Source organism: Rutidosis leptorrhynchoides, chromosome 7, assembly GCF_046630445.1.
Source record: "Rutidosis leptorrhynchoides isolate AG116_Rl617_1_P2 chromosome 7, CSIRO_AGI_Rlap_v1, whole genome shotgun sequence".
NCBI classification, from domain to species: Eukaryota; Viridiplantae; Streptophyta; class Magnoliopsida; order Asterales; family Asteraceae; genus Rutidosis; species Rutidosis leptorrhynchoides.
The window spans coordinates 355,465,074-355,485,354 of NC_092339.1; the positions used below are offsets into that span (position 1 = coordinate 355,465,074).

At 35.0% G+C, this 20,281-nt stretch overlaps 2 protein-coding genes across 2 annotated transcripts; one reads left to right on the forward strand and one right to left on the reverse strand.

Moving 5' to 3' along the window:
- Positions 1-538: 538 nt before the first annotated feature.
- Positions 539-3,588, forward strand: LOC139858744 (protein IQ-DOMAIN 17-like). The gene is made up of 4 exons (XM_071847582.1): positions 539-1,008; positions 1,906-2,154; positions 2,550-2,636; positions 2,718-3,588. Exons 1-4 carry the CDS (start codon positions 574-576, stop codon positions 3,492-3,494), a joined length of 1,548 nt encoding a protein of 515 aa, XP_071703683.1. The 5' UTR covers positions 539-573; the 3' UTR covers positions 3,495-3,588.
- Positions 3,589-3,787: 199 nt separating this feature from the next.
- Positions 3,788-7,280, reverse strand: LOC139858560 (growth-regulating factor 8-like). The gene is made up of 4 exons (XM_071847394.1): positions 7,095-7,280; positions 6,833-6,970; positions 4,448-4,724; positions 3,788-4,362 (listed from the first exon to the last, which is right to left on the reverse strand). The coding sequence occupies exons 1-4, from the start codon at positions 7,201-7,203 to the stop codon at positions 3,870-3,872; spliced, it is 1,017 nt and encodes a 338-aa protein (XP_071703495.1). The 5' UTR covers positions 7,204-7,280; the 3' UTR covers positions 3,788-3,869.
- Positions 7,281-20,281: the final 13,001 nt, after the last annotated feature.

Here is a 20,281-nt window from a genome sequence, read left to right on the forward strand (position 1 = left end):
CAGTAGTCCGTGTTGGGTAATCGGTTAGCATCTAGAAAAGCCCTGCCCTCATGAACCATGACCACAAAACGAGGAATCAAGAAAAGGATAAGACACTCGTCAAACCAAATAAAGTTAAACATTTGACCAAGTCAACATCCCAACCATGACCATAATTAGATTCCCAATTGGACACCGAGTGTGTGTATGACCCGGACCCAGACCCACTCAGTCGTTGGGTGCATCGAGTGTCATTGGAGATTGTACATGACCACGTGATATTAGTCAGTCCGTCATTGTGGTGGTTGTTTTATTATTTGTGGTCTCATATTTGGATTTTTGTTATTTAATTATTTACTATTATTTATATTTTATTGTACCCCATGGGCTCATGGGCCAGTCTTTGGATTCTTACGCAACCCTGAAATATTCCAATCTCATTGGACAATTCATCACTTTATTTACTATGAAGTACTATAAATATAAATAAATAAATACATCTATATAAACAAATAACTATCATATCATATCTCTTACTATCAACATCTACATTTTTTCATTTATAATTCTCTTTAGTGTTTACAACATATAACCATGGGGAAAAAATCAAGTGGTTCATGGTTCACAGCAGTCAAAAGAGCTTTTAGTCCAAATAAATCATCATCAACTAAAACACAAGATCAAGAACTTGATCAAGACATGTTACACAAGAGAGGAAAAAGATCTAGATGGTTGTTTCGAAAATCGTCAATTAGTACTTTACAACAACAACAACAACAAACGGAAGTTTTTAATATGAAAGTAGAAGGTAATGAGGTTATTCATAGTAAAAATGATGTGGAAATGGCACATGAGGAGGAAAAACATGCCATTTTAGTGGCGGCAGCTACCGCAAAAGCGGCTCAAGCTGCTGCTACTACGGCTAATGCAGCCGCTGAAATTATTCGGCTTACCATTAGGCCACCTTCTATTTTTGCCACTCATCATTTTGCCGCCATTATCATTCAAACATCATTCCGTGGCTATCTGGTAATTTGTTTAACTTCTAACTTCTTAAATTTTTACTACTTGAAATATTGTACTTGTATATGAAATTTCTTAGTCATGATCCGTACATGTTAAATTTATGTCTTTGTAAAAAATAGATATAGTGCATGACCGTGTTTAATTTCCGTACATATAGCTTCTGATACATACATCTATATTAATGAATACAAAACCTTAATATACATTTAAGTTAGATTTTTTATTTTTATACAGTACTTTTTTAAGATGCCACACTCAACAAACTTGAAATGATAGAGGTAATTGATGGGGGGGTGCTACATGGTGCAGAAACTCACGTGACAGAACACATGGTATTAAAATATTGAAAAGATTTCATTTTACTGTATTAAGAATAAGATAAAAGCAAACAAAATCAGTCATATTATAAGAATACTGTTGATAAACAATAAGCAGTACTATAGTTAAGTAACATGGAATTTAAGGTATTTTGAAACCATGTGGGCTGTACACAACAACAAATGTAACAGTCCAACAACGTATGTTACTATTAGACAAATATGTTACTTCATACAAAATTGTAAAATACAGCTAGACAAAAATTACTAGTATTGTTAATGTAGATTTCATTTTATAAAGTCATGAACTCACACACCCATTCTATTTCTACATATAGGAATTTGTATATTTAACGAATAAAACACTCCTGGAATTGAACCTACAACCTCATCGTTTAATACGCGAATTTCTACATTTCAAGAATATATACATATGTACGTGAATTTAAACTTCAACCACATATTTATAAGATTACCTCGATATCACTAGGCGAATGACACTTTGTTAATATAGATTATCAGGCAACATCTAATTCAAGATGTCTAATACTTTTTTTATGGTTTGACTTTGACTTATTTTAAGGCAAGAAGAGCATTAAGAGCACTAAGGGGGATAGTAATGCTTCAAGCTGTGATTAGAGGTCAAAATGTAAGGAAGAGAGCAACTATCACTTTAAAATGTATGCAAGCACTTGTTCGGGTGCAATCTCGACTACATGATCAACGATCTAGACTCTCACATGATGGAGGAAGAAAGTCAATGTTTTCCGAAAACACAACCATTTGGGAGTCACAATACCTTCAAGACATCAAACAGAGAAAATCGACCGTTGTAAGTGTAACAACCTACTCATCCGATGTTTATAGAAGACGATTTTTATTATTGTAAGACAATCATTACGACAAAACAGTTAAAAAGTAGCTCATAGGGGGTGGGGTGGATTTTTTTTTTATATATGCATGCCTAAAGTTCGAAAAAGTGATGCGCACAGTTATATACGCACCAATTTAAACTTTTTTTATATACGCACGCTGTTCGGTTACCAAAATTCTCCTGTGAACACTATGCTCACAGTTATCTTTGCAGGGCTATTTTAGTAATTTGCAAAGACATTTTAATTCACATTTTCATATAACAGTCCAGAAATGGAAGTTGTTCACAGTTATCTTTGTAGGGGTATTTTAGTAATTTGCAAAGACGTTTTAATTCACATTTTCGAATAACAGTCCAGAGATGGAAGTTGCATCCAAGATGATTGGAGTGACAGACCACACACTCTTGAACAGCTTGATGCCATATTACAAGACAGAAAGGTACGCGTAATCATTCATGTTAATATTTTATCGTTTAAATACCATTGTATGAAACTAATCGGCCTACGTATCAATATACAGTTATTTAACAGAAACCCGTCTACTATGGACGAAAAGGAGCTCGAAGAAACTGCAAGTTGGTTAGACAAATGGATTGAAGCAAAGCAATGGGAGCATCAAAGAAACAGCAGAGTATCTTTCGATCGAAGAGATTCAATAAAAACCGTTGAAATCGATAGTTCAAGACCTAGTCGCGCATATACCAGTGTTTACAAAACACCTTACAACGGTTCACATTACGTTCCCAACTCACCAAATCGAAGATCGAGCTATAGCCCTTCTGTTGTTCACCAACCGATCACACCGTCTCCTATAAGAACACGCCCGTTACAAATACGTTCCGCAAGCCCACGTTGTTTAAAAGAGGAACGAAACTACTTGAACGGAAATATACAAAGCTTACGCTCGACCCCGCGTGCATCCATGTGTCGTTACAGTACTTGTGCAAACGACATGGGTGTACCTAACTACATGGCTGCAACTGAGTCTGCTAAAGCTAGGATACGGTCACATAGTACACCTAGACAACGACCCTCGAGACCCTCGACTCCAGAAAGGGAACATGTGGGGTCCGCTAAGAAAAGACTAGCGTACCCGGTCCCAGACCGGGTCCAAGACCAATGTGGGTGTGATACTTACAATGGTCATGATCATTGTGATTATGGTCGGAGTCCGAGTTTCAAGAGTGTTCAAGTTGGTCATGTTGGTATGGGACAACCGTGGTATTATGCCGACAGCACCATTGGCGGTGAATTTTCGCCGTGTTCGACTACTGATTTAAGAAGGTGGCTAAGGTGAGGTAACTTAAAGAAGCAACATGATCTAGTTTAGTTGTTATTGTTGGTTTATAAGAAGTCGGCATTTTAATGTATCAAGTATTATTATTAGATGTATCCTCTTCATTGTTTCCAACTACCATAACATTATAATAATGAACCATTTTGGTCTAAGATATTGTGAGATCAATTGACACTGCAAATCATCTTCAATAACAAACAATGCAAATCAATTGACACAAAATAATGCATTGATCAAGATTACCAAAATCAACAATGAATATTACATTCATTGTACATATCTCATTAGCATTATAGATGGAAAATGAAAAAAAAAAAAAAAAAAGCAAGAGTCTTTAGGTAAAATGAAGCTCAATTAACCTAAAAAACGTCCGATTCACTTAATAAAACTAAGCGGATGCCCATGATCACCTCCATTTTCGCACGACTTGCTTATAGTTGAACTGCTGCTAGGCCCACGTGAAGATGGTATATTGAAAGGCCCGTTTACCGTACTAGCAATGCCTAGGCCCAATGCTTCACCCAATGGTCCACCTGGCGGTGAACCCATCCATGAACCATGGTTCAACCACTCGTTATGTGATTTTAGAACATCCCCATTCGTTAATTCAGAAACCTTACTATCGTCGTCATTTATCCCACCACTACATTGCATTGATAAAGTAAGTGAGCAACTGTCACTTTCTCCACTTCTTGACCAAGCATCGATGAAATTTTTGAGCTGGGATTCATTTTTTCGATTTCCCTCAAATTCTTGAAGCATCATGTGGGTCCCTTTCGATTCTACCCTCGGTGAATTCATCGGGTGCTGAAATTGTTCATTGGATGAAGGCATAGGGACAGTGTCATTCTTATACCATTCAGTGCACCTACATTTATCACACACTTTTATCAAATTATATTAAAATCATATCAAATTGCACAAATAAATTTCAAATATGTGAAAAACGGCACCTGGGATTCTGAAATGAAGAAGGGGTAGCAGAAATCATATGTGTATTACTACGAGTAGTCGAATAAGCAGGAGTAATAGTAAGGGCATTTTTGGTATTGTGGGATTGAATTTCCACAGGCTTTCTTGAACGAGGTCTGCTTTTGTGAGCATGGCGCTCGCAGTACTTTTGATCGGGTGCTACATCTCTTGAACATCTCCATTTCTTCCCGTCTGTTCTCCTACATCGCCATGGTTCCGAATCTGATCCATTTGAGAATCTTAAGTCCATGCCAACTTCTACAATACACAAATGTAAAGAAACGAACATAAAAACTTTGAGAACTCGTGTGCTACTAACTTAACATATCCATTATAGCCCCCCTTTGGATCCATGATTTCATATGGATCCTATAAATCATCTCAATTGTGTCTAGTGGTTAGGTCCTGATATTCTCACAATAGGTCACATGTTAAAACCTAAGTAGCAACATATCGTGGGAGGCCATAAAAAGGGTCAGAAACGGCCACGGGATAACCCGGTTTGGTTGCGTAAATCTGAGTAAGAATTACTCCCCTTCTCGGGTATTATGTCAGTAGTCTGGAAAGAAAAAACCTTAACCGTTTAATCGTTCATCCGATTATTCCGTGTATATGATTAGACAGCATACGGAGCATACGGTTCAAACTGCACTTGCATAGCTTGTGTCATCCATCACTTTCTATTTAAGCATCATAAAACTTTAAGAAAAAGGATGTGTGCTACTAACTCTGCATATCCATTTTAGCCCCCCCTGCGATCCATGATTTCATAGGATCCTATAAACCATCTCAATTTCGTCTAGTGGTTGGGTCATGATATCCTCACAATAGATCACATGTTCAAATCTATGTAGCAACATATCTTGGGAGGCCAGAAAAAGGGTCAGAAACGGTCAAAGGATAACCCGGTTTGATCGCGCACACTTGAGTAAAAATTACTTTGTTTCGGGTAGTCTGTCAGTAGTCTGGACAGGGAAAACCCTAACCGTTTATCCGATTATATGATTAGACATCATATGGTTCAAACTGCAGTTGTATAGCATGTGTCATCCATCTCTTTCTATAAAAGTATCACAAATTCTCATGAAGAATGTTGTGGAGATTATGACTTACATTATTATAACACAAAGTAATAATTTTCTCATAAAATATATAGCCAGAGAGAAATTGAAATTAATATACTGAAGAAGACCATGTGCATTTCAAAATGTAGCCAAAAGCAAGTTAAGTGCAACAACTAACATCAAGCATCATTTCCCAACTTCTGCACATATTTATATTGAAGAATGTTTCTTGTGGGGATTCTAACTTGCAATCTTGCATCATAATTTCGTCTAGGGGTTAGGTCCCAATTTTCAAACAATAGGTCACAGGTTCAAACCTAAGCAGCAACATATCGTGGGAGGCCAGAAAAAGGGTCAGGAACAGTCACGGGATAACCCGGTTTGATCCGTAAATCTGAGTAAGAATTACTCCCCTTCTCAGGTATTATGTTGGTAGTCCGGACAGAGAAACCCTTAACCGTTTATCCGATTATTCCGTGTATATGATTAGACAGCATATGGTTCAAACTGCATTTGCATAACATGTGTCATCCATCACTTTCTATTTCAGTATTAAAAAAAAAAAAAAAAAAAAAATTTGAGAAAAAGGATGTGTGCTACTAACTCAGCATATCCATTTTTAGCCCCCCTGCAATCCACGATTCTATAGGATCGTATAGCCATCTCAATTTCGTCTAGTGGTTCGGTTATGATTTCCTTACAATAGGTCACTGTTTTAAATCTAAGTAGCAATATATATAATTTGGGAGGCCAGAAAAAGGTCAGAAACGGTCACATGATAACCCGGTTTGATCACGTACATCTAAGTAAAAATTACTCTATTTCGGGCAAACTGAACAGAGAAAACCTTAACCATTTATCCGATTATCCGGGGTATATGTATAGACATCATATAGTTCAAACTGCAGTTGCATAGCATGTGTCATCCATCACTTTCTATAAAAAGTATCACAAATTTTCTTGAAGAATGTTGTGGAGATTAGGACTTGCAATATAACAAAAAGTAATAATATTTTTTCATAAAATATATAGCCACAGAGGAATTGAGATTAATATACTGAAAAAGACCATGTGCATTTCAAAATTCAAAATGTAGCCAAAATGCAAGTGCAACAACTAACATCAAGCATCATTTCCCAACTTCTGTCACACATATTATATTGAAGAATGTTTCTTGTGGGGATTCTAACTTGCAATCTTGCATCATAACATAAAAAGGTGCTAACTTTATTTGCAAGAAATAAACAAATATGGAATAAAAATAAAATATTGAAAAGAAACAGTAAAAAGAAAAGAAAGTACTGGTGGATTGAGTGGATAAAGGTATAAGAAGCTGAGGAGGAACAGGTATAGAAGCCATTATGTACTTGAATATCATAGTCTGCCTTTCAAGCTCTTCCCATTGAGTTGTTGTAAATACCACTTTCCTACTATTTGAACCTGTACAACATATAAAAATTAAAAATACATATGTAACCAATATTACAATTTAAAAAAAAAAAAAAACAAAAACAGAAACCCAAGTATAAAGTTTCAAGATTTACTAAAAAAAAAAAAAACTAACCTGAACAGGGTTCTAAAGAAACCCCTGATGAAAATTTTAAACCACCAATTTCAGTAAAATCTTGAGCCTTTTGAAGGTGGTCTTGTTGGTAAAATGGTAAATGGGGCATGAAATTAGTGATCTTGTTGTAATTGTAAGATGATGTTGTATCTTGTACTATGTTCTTCCCCACCCCATCATCACTATTCTTATTCTCATTCTGCATTTTTTTTTTTTTTTTTTTCAGAGAAAGTTTAAAAAGACAAGATTTTTAATAAACCCTAGAAATTAAATTAAAAGGGTATGATGGTTTCCATGGTTCATACATTCACCTTCATTAATGAACAAAGACAAACATATCTAAGCAGAAAGATACAAAAATTTGGTCCCCCTATACTGTCTCTATTTATAAATCACAAAAGATCACAAGAGTTCATTTGAAAAAGACCATTCTGTTTTCTTTTATTAGAGGTGTGCTCAATTATATGAAAAGAAAAACAAAAGTTGACATTTGATAACATTTAGTCGTTGAACGCAAAATTAGTCAAAGTATAGATATAGATATAGATATAGATATAGATATAGAGCATCTACGAGTCACATAGTTGAACAAACTAAAGAATCAGTCAAAATATAGAGGTAACCATAGCTATGAGACATAGTTGACACACAGATTTGTTTGACTTTATTAGTCAACATGCAAGGAATTAGTGTTACAGTACATTGGAAATGTATATACAAGTACTATAGATATCACTTTTTTTTTTCTTTCTCATTTTCTGTTTCAGATTTATTTATTTATATTTAGCATTAGAATTTCTGACTGATTCGTCAATATATTTTATATTCATTGATTACCCTTCTAGACCATTCGCAATGGTGAATCTAACCTAACAACATTTTTAAAAGTTTTTAGTGATGTAACTGTAAATGTGCTGGGGTTGTGGTTAATTAGTGGGGTTGCTTTAGTATTTTTCTTTAACGGCAGTTAAAATTTATTGACGGATTTTAACGCGATGTCAAAACCCACTAACTCAATCATTTTCTGAGACGAACATTACAGTTCTACCGCCCATCGGAAGGAAAGTTTCACCATGAATCCGAATCATCGCATGTTGTAAAATCACTTCGAGTGAGGTTCGAATGAAAGACGGTTGAGGCCTTCGAGGCTCATGAAATGAGCGAGTAACCTCATGAGAATATCTTGCACTGGGTGTCGATATATTGTGGGGTCGTATTAGAGCACCAGGAGTCGGCTCTTTTTTCGCCGTTATACACATTTAACGGTGGGGACGGTGGAGTTTCCCACTCCCTCCCGCCGTTAAAATGCCGTTAAATCCCACCGTTGTGGGTCACCGTTGCTCTGGTAGCGGTGTGTTTGGTTTGAAATATATCCGTTATTCAACGAATATATTCATTAAATATTATTATTTTTTCCTATATATACTTATACATTTTTTATACTCATTTTCACAACAACACCAATATTTCTTCATACTTCTCCAAATTAACTTCCCTTCTCCAAATAAACATATTTCTTTCATAAAATGTCTTCAGCATCATCGTCTAGCGAAGAGTTTTTGATGCAAGTGCTCGATATAATCAATAGCGAGGCGTTAGAAAGTGAATATGAAGCGGAAAGTTCAAACACACGTCATTATATAGAACGTGAACATGAAGCCGCAATTGTACGCCTTATTACCGACTATTTTGTTGAAGGTTGCAAATACTCCGACGAAAATTTTAATAGGAGGTTTCGGATGCGGCGTCGCGTATTTTTTCGAATTATGGAAGATATTCTCAACTACCATAAAGATCCTCTACCTTAATATTTTAGGTATTTTCATTTACGAGTTGATGTGCGCGGCAAGTTGAGTATTAGTACATACTTAAAAATAACTTCCGCTCTACGACAATTAGCTTATGGTGATACACCCGATCTTTTTGACGAGTACTTACAAATGTCGGAACGAACATGTCGTGAATCGCTAATGAACTTTTGTAAGTGTATTATTGATTTATATAAAGATGATATATGCAAGAGCCTACCACGGATGATATCAAACAATTGTATGAAGCTCACGAAGATCTTCACGGTTTACCTGGAATGAAGGGAAGCACAGATTGTATGCATTGGGCATGGGAAAAATGTCTCGTTGCATGGAAAGGTCAATTTACTCGAGGCGATCACAAAGTTCCAACTATTATGCTAGAAGCCATAGCCTCATATGATAACTGGATTTGGCATGCTTTCTTTGGGATTGCGGGTTCAAACAACGACTTAAATGTCTTGAACGCTATTAATCTCTTCAACTAAATGCTTAATGAAGAAATATAAGACATTCCTTTTACTGTAAATGGGGTTGAGTACAAAAGAGGATATTATCTAGCCGACGGTATATATTCCGGGTGGGCATCATTTGTTAAGGCGTTTTCAAGTGCAAATGATGAAAAACGTAAGTACTTTTCGAAGAAACAAGCAGCGACACGCAAGGATGTTGAGGATTTTTGGTATTTTACAAGGGCGTTGGCATATACTACAACAACCAGCAAGGGCATATAGCATCAATGTTATGAAATAAATGATGTATACGTGCATTATCTTACACAATATAATTGTTGAAGATAATGATTTTGCTCTAACCGAAAATGATTGGGTTTACGAACCCGTTCGTAATGTGCAAACAACTTGGATCGACAGGTGCGAAACTTACAGGAGGAGGACTAAAGAATTACGAGATAGGGAAGTGCATGAGGGCCTACGATCGGATTTGGTTGAACATGAATGGGCTAATCGTGAGACGTCGGGGTCGGATTAAGTATTGTGTTTTTTTATTAAGTAATGTATTTTTTTTAGTATTGTGTTTTTTTTATTAAGTATTGTTTTTTTTAATTAATGTAATTTTTTTTATTAATGAAATTTAGTTTTGTATTTGTTTTTATATTTTTAATATATAACTAAACTAGATAATATTGTTAAAAGTGTTAAAAATAATAATGATTTAACACTGAGAGTTAACACTGAACGATTTTTCCGTTTTGACCTCAGTGTTAAATCCAGTGTTAAATTTAACACTGAGATTTAACATTGAACAACTCCCAGTGCTTTTAGTGGTGGAACTTAGAAATCTTTTGAGGGGTTGAAAATAAAAACACTATATATGATTGTAGCTTTGAAGTAACGAGTAGCATTAAATTTTTTTACTTCCAAATATTTAAGATATTGCAATAATAAGTACAAGTACTTAAATTTAGAGGGTGCGCCCACCCCTCGAATATTCACTATCTTTTGCCACTGGTTGTGGTAAAAAAATGTATTATAGAAGATTGTAAAATAGAGTTGTAAAAGGTTTGTTAGTGATTAATTAAAATGTGATTGAGAGTTATTAAAAAATAAATAAAATGTAATAAAATTTTGTTGAACGCTTCCTCCCCAAATGTTTTGACTGATAAATCATAATTGTGTGAATGATGTGATAAAGATAGTCTTAGTCTCTTAGACCATACTTAACGCTGCGTAATGGATCGTGATCACTATCATAACACCACCATCACGTCACTAACGTGGCGTAATGGAGAAGAATTAGTTTGACGTGGTTGATGCTCTCTCTGGAAAAAAAAAGGAACATAAGTAAGGGAGGACGTAGACCAATCAATGATGAGAACCTGAATAAATGTTGTTAAAAATTTTTTGAAATGAAATGAGTAAAATAGGCGTTTAAATTTAAATTGAATAAATAAAATAATAATAATAATAATAATAATAATAATAATTAATAATAATAATAATAATAATAATAATAATAATAATAATAATGATGATTGAAATGTCCCGTTCATATTGATTATAAACGTTCCATATTAATTGATTTCGTCGCGAGGTTTTGACCTCTATATGAGACGTTTTTCAAAGACTGCATTCATTTTTAAAACAACCATAACCTTTATTTTATCGATAAAGGTTTATAAAGCATTACGTAGATTATCAAATAATGATAATCTAAAATATATCGTTTACACACGACCATTACATAATGGTTTACAATAAGAATATATTACATCAAAAATAAGTTTCTTGAATGCAGTTTTTACATAATATCATACAAGCATGGACTCCAAATCTTGTCCTTATTTTAGTATGCAACAACGGAAGCTCTTAATAATTATTTGAGAATAAACATGCTTAAAACGTCAACAAAAATGTTGGTGAGTTATAGGTTTAACCTATATATTATCAAATCATAGTAATAGACCACAAGATTTCATATTTCAATATACATCCCATACATAGAGATAAAAATCATTCATATGGTGAACACCTGGTAACCGACATTAACAAGATACATATAGAATATCCCCATCATTCCGGGACACCCATCGGACATGATAAAATCGAAGTACTAAAGCATTCCAAATTCCAGAATGGGGCTTGTTGGGCCCGATAGATCTATCTTTAGGATTCGCGTCAATTTGGGGGTCTGTTCCCAAATTCTTAGGCTACAAAGCTAAAAAGGGGCATATTCGGCTTCGATCATTCACCCATATAATGTAGTTTCATTTACTTGTGTCTATTTCGTAAAACATTTATAAAATTGCATGTATTCTCATCCCAAAATATTAGATTTTTAAAAGTGGGACTATAACTCACTTTCACAGATTTTTACTTTGTCGAGAAGTAAGACTTGGCCACTGGTCGATTCACGAACCTATAACAAATATGTACATATATATCAAAGTATGTTCAAAATATATTTACAACATTTTTAATACGTTTTACTGTTTTAAGTTTATTAAGTCAGCTGTCCTCGTTAGTAACCTACATCTAGTTGTCCATAATTAGATGTACAGAAATAAATCGATATATATTATCTTGAATCAATCCACGACCCAGTGTATACACGTCTCAGGCTAGATCACAACTCAAAGTATATATATTTTTGGAATCAACCTCAACCCTGTATAGGTAACTCCAACATTACTGCATATAGAGTGTCTATGGTTGTTCCAAATAATATATATAGATGGGTCTATATGATATGTCAAAACATTTGCATACATGTCTATGGTATCCCAAGATTACATAATATATTAGAATACATGTATAATACAATATAAGTTAGCTAGGATATGATTAATATAGTTTTGTTACCAATTTTCACCTAGCTACAACAAGAAAAAATTATCCAATCTTGTTTTACCCATAACTTCTTCGTTTTAAATCCGTTTTGAGTGATTCAAGTTTCTATGGTTTTATATTGAACTTAAGTTTATGAATCTAAACAGAAAAAGTATAAGTTTATAGTCGGAAATACAGATTACAAGTCGTTTTTGTAAAGGTAGTCATTTCAGTCGAAAGAACGACGTCTAGATGACCATTTTGGAAAACATACTTCCACTTTGAGTTTAACCATGATTTTTGGATATAGTTTCATGTTCATAAGAAAAATCATTTTACCAGAAGAACAACTTTTAAATCAAATTTTATCATCGTTTTTAATTAACTAACCCAAAACAGCCCGCGGTGTTATTACGACGGCGTATGTCCGGTTTTACGGTGTTTTTCGTGTTTCCAGGTTTTAAATCATTAAGTTAGCATATCATATAGATGTAGAACATGTGTTTAGTTAATTTTAAAAGTCAAGTTAGAAGGATTAACTTTATTTGCGAACAAGTTTAGAATTAACTAAACTATGTTCTAGTGATTACAAGTTTAAATCTTCGAATAAGATAGTTTTATATGTATGAATCGAATGATGTTATGAACATAATTACTACCTTAATTTTAGTAGGTAAACCTACTGAAAATGAGAAAAATAGATCTAGCTTCAAAGGATCCTTGGATGGCTTGAAAGTTCTTAAAGCAGAATTATGATACGAAAACAAGTTCAAGTAAGATTTCCACTCGAAGTAAGATTGTTATAGTTATAGAAATTGAATCAAAGTTTGAATATGAGTATTACCCTGTATTAGAAAGATATCTTACTATAAATAAGAAAGATTTCTTGAGGTTAGATGATCACTTTACAAGATTGGAAGTAAGCTAGCAAACTTGGAAGTATTCTTGATTTTATGAAACTAGAACTTATAGAATTTATGAAGAACACTTAGAACTTGAAGATAGAACTTGAGAGAGATCAATTAGATGAAGAAAACTGAAGAATGAAAGTGTTTGTAGGTGTTTTTGGTCGTTGGTATATGAATTAGATATAAAGGATGTATAATTTTGTTTACTTGTAAATAAGTCATGAATGATTACTAATGTTTTTGTAATTTTATGAGATATTTCATGCTAGTTGCCAAATGATGGTTCTCACATGTGTTAGGTGACTCACAAGGGCTACTAATATCTGATCATTGGAGTGTATATACCAATAGTAAATACATTTAGAAGCTAGGTATTGTACGAGTACGAATACGAGTGCATACGAGTAGAATTGTTGATGAAAATGAGTGAGGATGTAATTGTAAGCATTTTTGTTAAGTAGAAGTACTTTGATAAGTGTCTTGAAATCTTTCAAAAGTGTATGAATACATATTAAAACACTACATGTATATACATTTTAACTGAGTCGTTAAGTCATCGTTAGTCGTTACATGTAAGTGTTGTTTTGAAACCTTTAGGTTAACGATCATGTTAAATGTTGTTAACCCATTATTATTATATCTAAAGAGATGTTAAATTATTAAATTATCATGATATCATGATGTATTAATATATCTTAATATGATATATATACAATTAAATGTCGTTACAATGATAATCGTTACATATATGCCTCGTTTCGAAATCCTTAAGTTAGTAGTCTTATTTTTACATATGTAGTTCATTGTTAATATACTTAATGATATGTTTACTTATCATAATACCATGTTAACTATATATATATCCATATATATGACATCATATAGTTTTTACAAGTTTTAACGTTCGTGAATCACCGGTCAACTTGTGTGGTCAATTGTCTATATAAAACCTATTTCAATTAATCAAGTCTTAACAAGTTTGATTGCTTAACATGTTGGAAACACTTAATCATATAAATATAAATTTCATTTAATATATATAAATATGGAAAAGTTCGGGTCACTACAGTACCTACCCGTTAAATAAATTTCGTCCCGAAATTTTAAGCAGTTGGAGGTGTTGACGTATCTTCTGGAAATAAGTGCGGGTACTTCTTCTTCATCTGATCTTCTCATTCCCAGGTGAACTCGGGTCCTCTACGAGCATTCCATCGAACTTTAACAATTGGTATCTTGTTTTGCTTAAGTCTTTTAACCTCACGATCCATTATTTCGACACGATCAATAATCTTGAATGGTCTAATATACCTTGGATTTAATTTCCCCCGTTTACCAAATCGAACAACGCCTTTCCAAGGTGCAACTTTAAGCATGACCATCTCTCCAATTTCAAATTCTATATCTTTTCTTTTAATGTCCGCGTAGCTCTTTTGTTGACTTTGGGCAGTTTTCAACCGTTGTTGAATTTGGATGATCTTCTCGGTAGTTTCTTGTATTATCTCTGGACCCGTAATCTGTCTATCCCCCACTTCACTCCAATAAATCGGAGAACTACACTTTCTACCATAAAGTGCTTCAAACGGTGCCATCTCAATGCTTGAATGGTAGCTGTTGTTGTAGGAAAATTCTGCTAACGGTAGATGTCGATCCCAACTGTTTTCGAAATCAATAACACATGCTCGTAGCATGTCTTCAAGCATTTGTATTGTAGCGACTCGACAAAATCATCATTGACGGCGCCGTCTACTTAGGTCTCGTTACGTGGTCATAAGTCTTTAAAATAACGTTTGACCAAAGATATGTCGCATTCATTTCAAAAGTAAAGATTGTTTCAAAGTTTACAAGAATTGTTCAACCAAAGTTACGTTACAAAGTTATAAGTACAAATGAAACCTATGCGACACAGTTTTAAATAAAGTCAAAAACGCTCCATGCATGCATATATACTCGACATCCAATGCAAGTATCAAAATAATGAGCGGAAGCATGTATCACATATAGTTCAAAGACCTGAGAAAAACATTGAAATCTGTCAATGAAAACGTTGGTGAAATCATAGGTTTAAGTAAGTAAGTGAGTAAATAAGTAATTTGAACCACAAGATTGGCAACATCGAAATAATAGTTAACCATTCCAAAATTTGTTTCACGAGCACCCAACTATCAATGCTTAACATTCCTTTCATAGAACCCCATCACAATAGTGTTAGAACATACACTGTTTCTCGAAAATATATTTCATTCGTAGACGGTAGCGAACCGTCTGAATGAGGGTTTGTCAAACTCATATGGATCCATACAACATAAGTTCTCGCTTACACCCGGCAAGTGTAACTAATGATAATCGAATTGGGGATTTTGTTCTAAACTCGTATGTAGAATGTTTGTTTTTCTGTACTTGTGTTCACTTAGTAAAAAGAAACGTTTATGTTTTCTCATCCCAAATGTAAGTTCAAAAGAGTAAAAGTGGGACTATGATCTCACCTCGAGTGCAAGAGTAAAAAGATACTTCAACAAGTAACACGTAAAGCACAAACGCTAGTCTTGACCTAAACAAGTAAGTTGTATCAATAACGGTAAACACGATTGGTTAAAGTTGTTCAATTAGTCCTATAGCTCGTTATGACTCGATTATGTAGCATGTGAATTAAATTGTCAAGTTTCATGCAAGATACAAGTATAGAAACAAGTTAGAAAGGTTGCATAAGTATTCGGTTAAGTTTGACTAAAAGTCAAACTTGGTCGGGTCAAAGTTAACAAAAAAGTCAACACATTCGGGTCGGGTCTCAAACTATTTTCTGAGGTTTCTAATCATATATAAGCATGTTAGAACAAGTTACATGTGAATCGGAGGTGCGTAGCATAGCAAACATTTTTCGTAAAATGGCAAATCAAAACAGTAACTGGCAGTGCATCTGGACGGCATCCAGCATTGAAGGCCTGGACGGCGTCCAATAATCTGGACGGTGTCCAGATCTGTATCCAGACCCTGTTTTGCTGCAACAACCAAAAGCACGAACCAAAACTCAAACAAACTCAAATTGTGAACCGAAAACACCTAGGACATGTATCATACACCGTTGGAAAGGTATTTTGACGAGGAAAACGACTAAACAAATTTCATCAATCAATTCAACACTTACAACAACCCAAATCACATTCAATGCTCCTCATTTATGACATTCAAGTTCAATAATCTCATTCCATGAGTCGGTGATCCAATTTACACATATGATATGCCGTTTCGAAGATAATTAAACATGCAATACAACTAAACACTTACAACATCTCATATCATTTAAGGCATCAAAAGTTCATTTCAAGTTCATCAAACCCTAACCCAAAGTTCACCAAATCAATAATCATTTTTATGAAGTTCTCTTAATCAACCTACACATCAATTTGAAGCTAATGATGCTAGTGACACATTTAATACATGCACTTTTAACATCTAACAACATATAAATAACCAAATCACTAAATCAAACACACCAAACTTCAAGTTCATGCTAGTTACTTAAAATCACAAGATCGAGCCTATAAATCACATTTTCATGTTAGACTTGAGCCATAGACACTAATTAACACTTTTATAAGTTAATAACACCAAGAACAAGAAATCTAGTGATTTTAAAAAGTTACCCAAATGAGATGAAATTGGTATCAAGTTGTAGAGGATGAAGAGAGGATTCCAAATATGTAATTTGTTTTGTTGCAAGCTTCCTAGGTCGAATTTAGATGATGATTTTGTGCTTGAGGGTTTGAGAGAATAAAAATGGAAGTAATGAAATGGGGAGGATGAAATGAATGGAGGAGGGTGAAGGTTGACTAGTTGACCTAGTCATCCCTTTGCCCTCTTGGCAAGTTTAGTCCCTCAAGTTTGTAGTCGGGTGCGGGAATTAACCAAACGAATTATTTTGAATTACACGAGAGTACGGGAGACGTTATAATCCGATAATGAAAATATTAAGAATGTTAGCTAACGGAGGATACGAATCTAGATACGAAGGATATTATTAAAATAAAAAGAACGTCGTTAAAATAATTTAATGTAAAAATGCGGGATGTTACATGTATCGTCCTTTCGGTCTGCCCATCAGTTTGTGGATGATAGGCATTACTCATGTCTAGACGAGTTCCTAATGTTTGCTGTAATGTCTGCCAGAATCTTGAAATAAATCTGCCATCCCTATCAGAGATAATAGAGATTGGTATTCCATGTCTGGAGACGACTTCTTCAAATACAGTCGTGCTAACTTCTCCATCTTATCATCTTCTCTTATTGGCAGGAAGTGTGCTGATTTGGTGAGATGATCAACTATTACCCAAATAGTATCAAAATCACTTACAGTCCTTGGCAATTTAGTGATAAAATCCATGGTAATGTTTTCCCATTTCCATTCAAGGATTTTGGGTTGTTGAAGTAGACCCGATGGTTTCTGATGCTCAGCTTTGACCTTAGAACACGTCAAACATTCTCCTACATATTTAGCAACATCGGCTTTCATACCTGGCCTCCAAAAATATTTCTTAAGATCCTTGTACATCTTTCTCGTTCCAGGATGTATTGAGTATCTGGTTTTATGAGCTTCTCTAAGTACCATTTCTCTCATATCTCCAAATTTTGGTACCCAAATTCTTTCAGCCCTATACCGGGTTCCGTCTTCCCGAATATTAGGATGCTTCTCCGATCCTTTGGGTATTTCATCCCTTAAGTTTCCCTCTTTTAAAACTCCTTGTTTTGCCTCCTTTATTTGAGTAGTAAGGTTAGTGTGAATCATTATATTCATAGCTTTTACTCGAATAGGTTCTCTGTCCTTTCTGCTCAAGGCGTCGGCTACCACATTTTCCTTCCCCGGGTGGTAACGAATCTCAAAGTCGTAATCATTCAACAATTCAATCCATCTGCGCTGCCTCATATTCAGTTGTTTCTGATTAAATATGTGTTGAAGACTTTTGTGGTCGGTATATATAATACTTTTGACCCCATATAAGTAGTGCCTCCAAGTCTTTAATGCGAAAACAACCGCGCCTAATTCCAAATCATGCGCCGTATAATTCTGCTCGTGAATCTTCAATTGTCTAGATGTATAAGCAATTACTTTCGTTCGTTGCATTAATACACAACCGAGACCTTGCTTTGAGGCGTCACAATATATCACAAAATCATCATTCCCTTCAGGTAATGACAATATAGGTGCCGTAGTTAACTTTTTCTTCAACAATTGAAACGCTTTTTCTTGTTCATCCTTCCATTCAAATTTCCTCCCTTTATGCGTTAACGCAGTCAAGGGTTTTGCTATTTTGGAAAAATCTTGGATGAATCTCCTGTAATAACCAGCTAGCCTTAAAAATTGGCGTATGTGTTTTGGAGTTTTCGGGGTTTTTCACTTTTCAACGGTTTCAATCTTTGCTGGATCCACTTGAATACCTTCTTTGTTCACTATATGACCCAGGAATTGAACTTCTTCCAACCAAAATGCACACTTTGAAAACTTAACGTACAGTTTTTCTTTTTTTAACAACTCTAGCACTTTTCTTAAATGTTCTTCATGCTCTTGGTCATTCTTTGAGTAAATAAGTATGTCATCGATGAAAACAATGACAAACTTGTCAAGGTATGGTCCACACACTCGGTTCATGAGGTCCATGAACACAGCTGGTGCGTTAGTCAACCCAAACAGCATAACCATAAACTCGTAATGACCGTAACGCGTCCTAAAAGCAGTCTTTGGAATATCATCCTCTTTCACCCGCATTTGATGATACCCAGAACGTAAATCAATCTTCGAATAAACCGATGAGCCTTGTAGTTGATCAAATAAGTCGTCGATTCTCGGTAGTGGGTAACGGTTCTTGATGGTAAGTTTGTTCAACTCTCGGTAGTCGATACACAACCTAAATGTACCATCCTTCTTCTTGACAAACAAAACAGGAGCTCCCCATGGTGATGTGCTTGGTCGAATGAAACCATGCTCTAACAGTTCCTGTAAGTAACTTTGTAATTCTTTCATTTCGCTGGGTGCGAGTCTGTATGGAGCACAAGCTACTGGTGCAGCTGCTGGTACAAGGTCTATTTGAAATTCAACGGATCGATGTGGGGGTAATCCCCGTAATTCTTTCGGAAATACATCGGGAAATTCTTTTGCGACAGGAACATCGCTGATGTTCTTTTCTTCAGGTTTAACTTCCTTAATGTGTGCTAGAATGACGTAACAACCTTTTCTTATTAGTTTTTGCGCCTTCAAACTACTAATAAGATTTAATTTAGCATTGTTCTTTTCTCCGTACACCATTAAAGGTTTTCCCTTTTCACGCATAATGCGAATCGCATTTTTGTAACAAACGACCTCTGCTCTCACCTTTTTCAACCAGTCCATACTAATTATTACAACAAAACTCCCTAACTCGACTGGTATTAAATCAATTTTAAACGTTTCATCCCCCAGTTTAATTTCTCTATCCCGACATATATTATCTGCTGAAATTAATTTACCGTTTGCTAATTCGAGTAAAAATTTACTATCCAAAGGCGTCAATGGGCAACTTAACTTAGCACAAAAATCTCTACTCATATAGCTTCTATTCGCACCCGAATCAAATAAAACATAAGCAGATTTATTATCAATAAGAAATGTACCCGTAACAAGCTCCGGGTCTTCCTGCGCTTCTGTCGTATTAATATTGAAAACTCTTCCGCGGCCCTGCCCATTAGTATTCCCCTGATTCAGGCAGTTACTTCTAATGTTGCCCGGTTTTCCACATCTATAACAAACAAAGGCGGCATTACTTATTTTGCCACTATTTATTCCTTTAGTTCTGTTAAACTTTGGTCCGTAGACCTCACACTTTTTCGCACCATGGCCAGTTCTTTTACACTTGGTGCAAAATGTCTTGCAGAACCCATTCTGGTGGTACTCTTCACACCTTTGGCATTTTTAGTTTTTGTTGCCGTTGTTGTTATTGAGGTTGTTGTTGGGATTGTTATTGTTGTTGGAATGGTTGTTGTAGTTGTTGTTGTTGTTGTTGGGACGTTTGTTATAGTTATTGTTGGGATTGCGGTTATTTTTGCGATTGTTGTTGCGGTTGTTGGGATAGTTGTTGCGATTGTGGTTGTAATTGTTGTTGTTGTTGTATTGGTGACCCTTGTCACTGGTTTCTTCCCACTTTCTCTTGAGTTGTTTT

Excerpts from the sequence above, each read along its gene's own strand:
- LOC139858744 (XM_071847582.1), top strand. The coding sequence starts at position 574 with ATGGGGAAAAAATCAAGTGGTTCATGGTTCACAGCAGTCAAAAGAGCT. Across the intron at positions 2,155-2,549 it reads AACAGAGAAAATCGACCGTT|TCCAGAGATGGAAGTTGCAT; the intron begins GTAAGTGTAACA and ends TTCGAATAACAG. Across the intron at positions 2,637-2,717 it reads CCATATTACAAGACAGAAAG|TTATTTAACAGAAACCCGTC; the intron begins GTACGCGTAATC and ends ATCAATATACAG.
- LOC139858560 (XM_071847394.1), bottom strand. The coding sequence starts at position 7,203 with ATGCCCCATTTACCATTTTACCAACAAGACCACCTTCAAAAGGCTCAA. Across the intron at positions 4,725-6,832 it reads TTTATCCACTCAATCCACCA|AAGTTGGCATGGACTTAAGA; the intron begins GTACTTTCTTTT and ends TGTGTATTGTAG. Across the intron at positions 4,363-4,447 it reads TCTTCATTTCAGAATCCCAG|GTGCACTGAATGGTATAAGA; the intron begins GTGCCGTTTTTC and ends TGATAAATGTAG.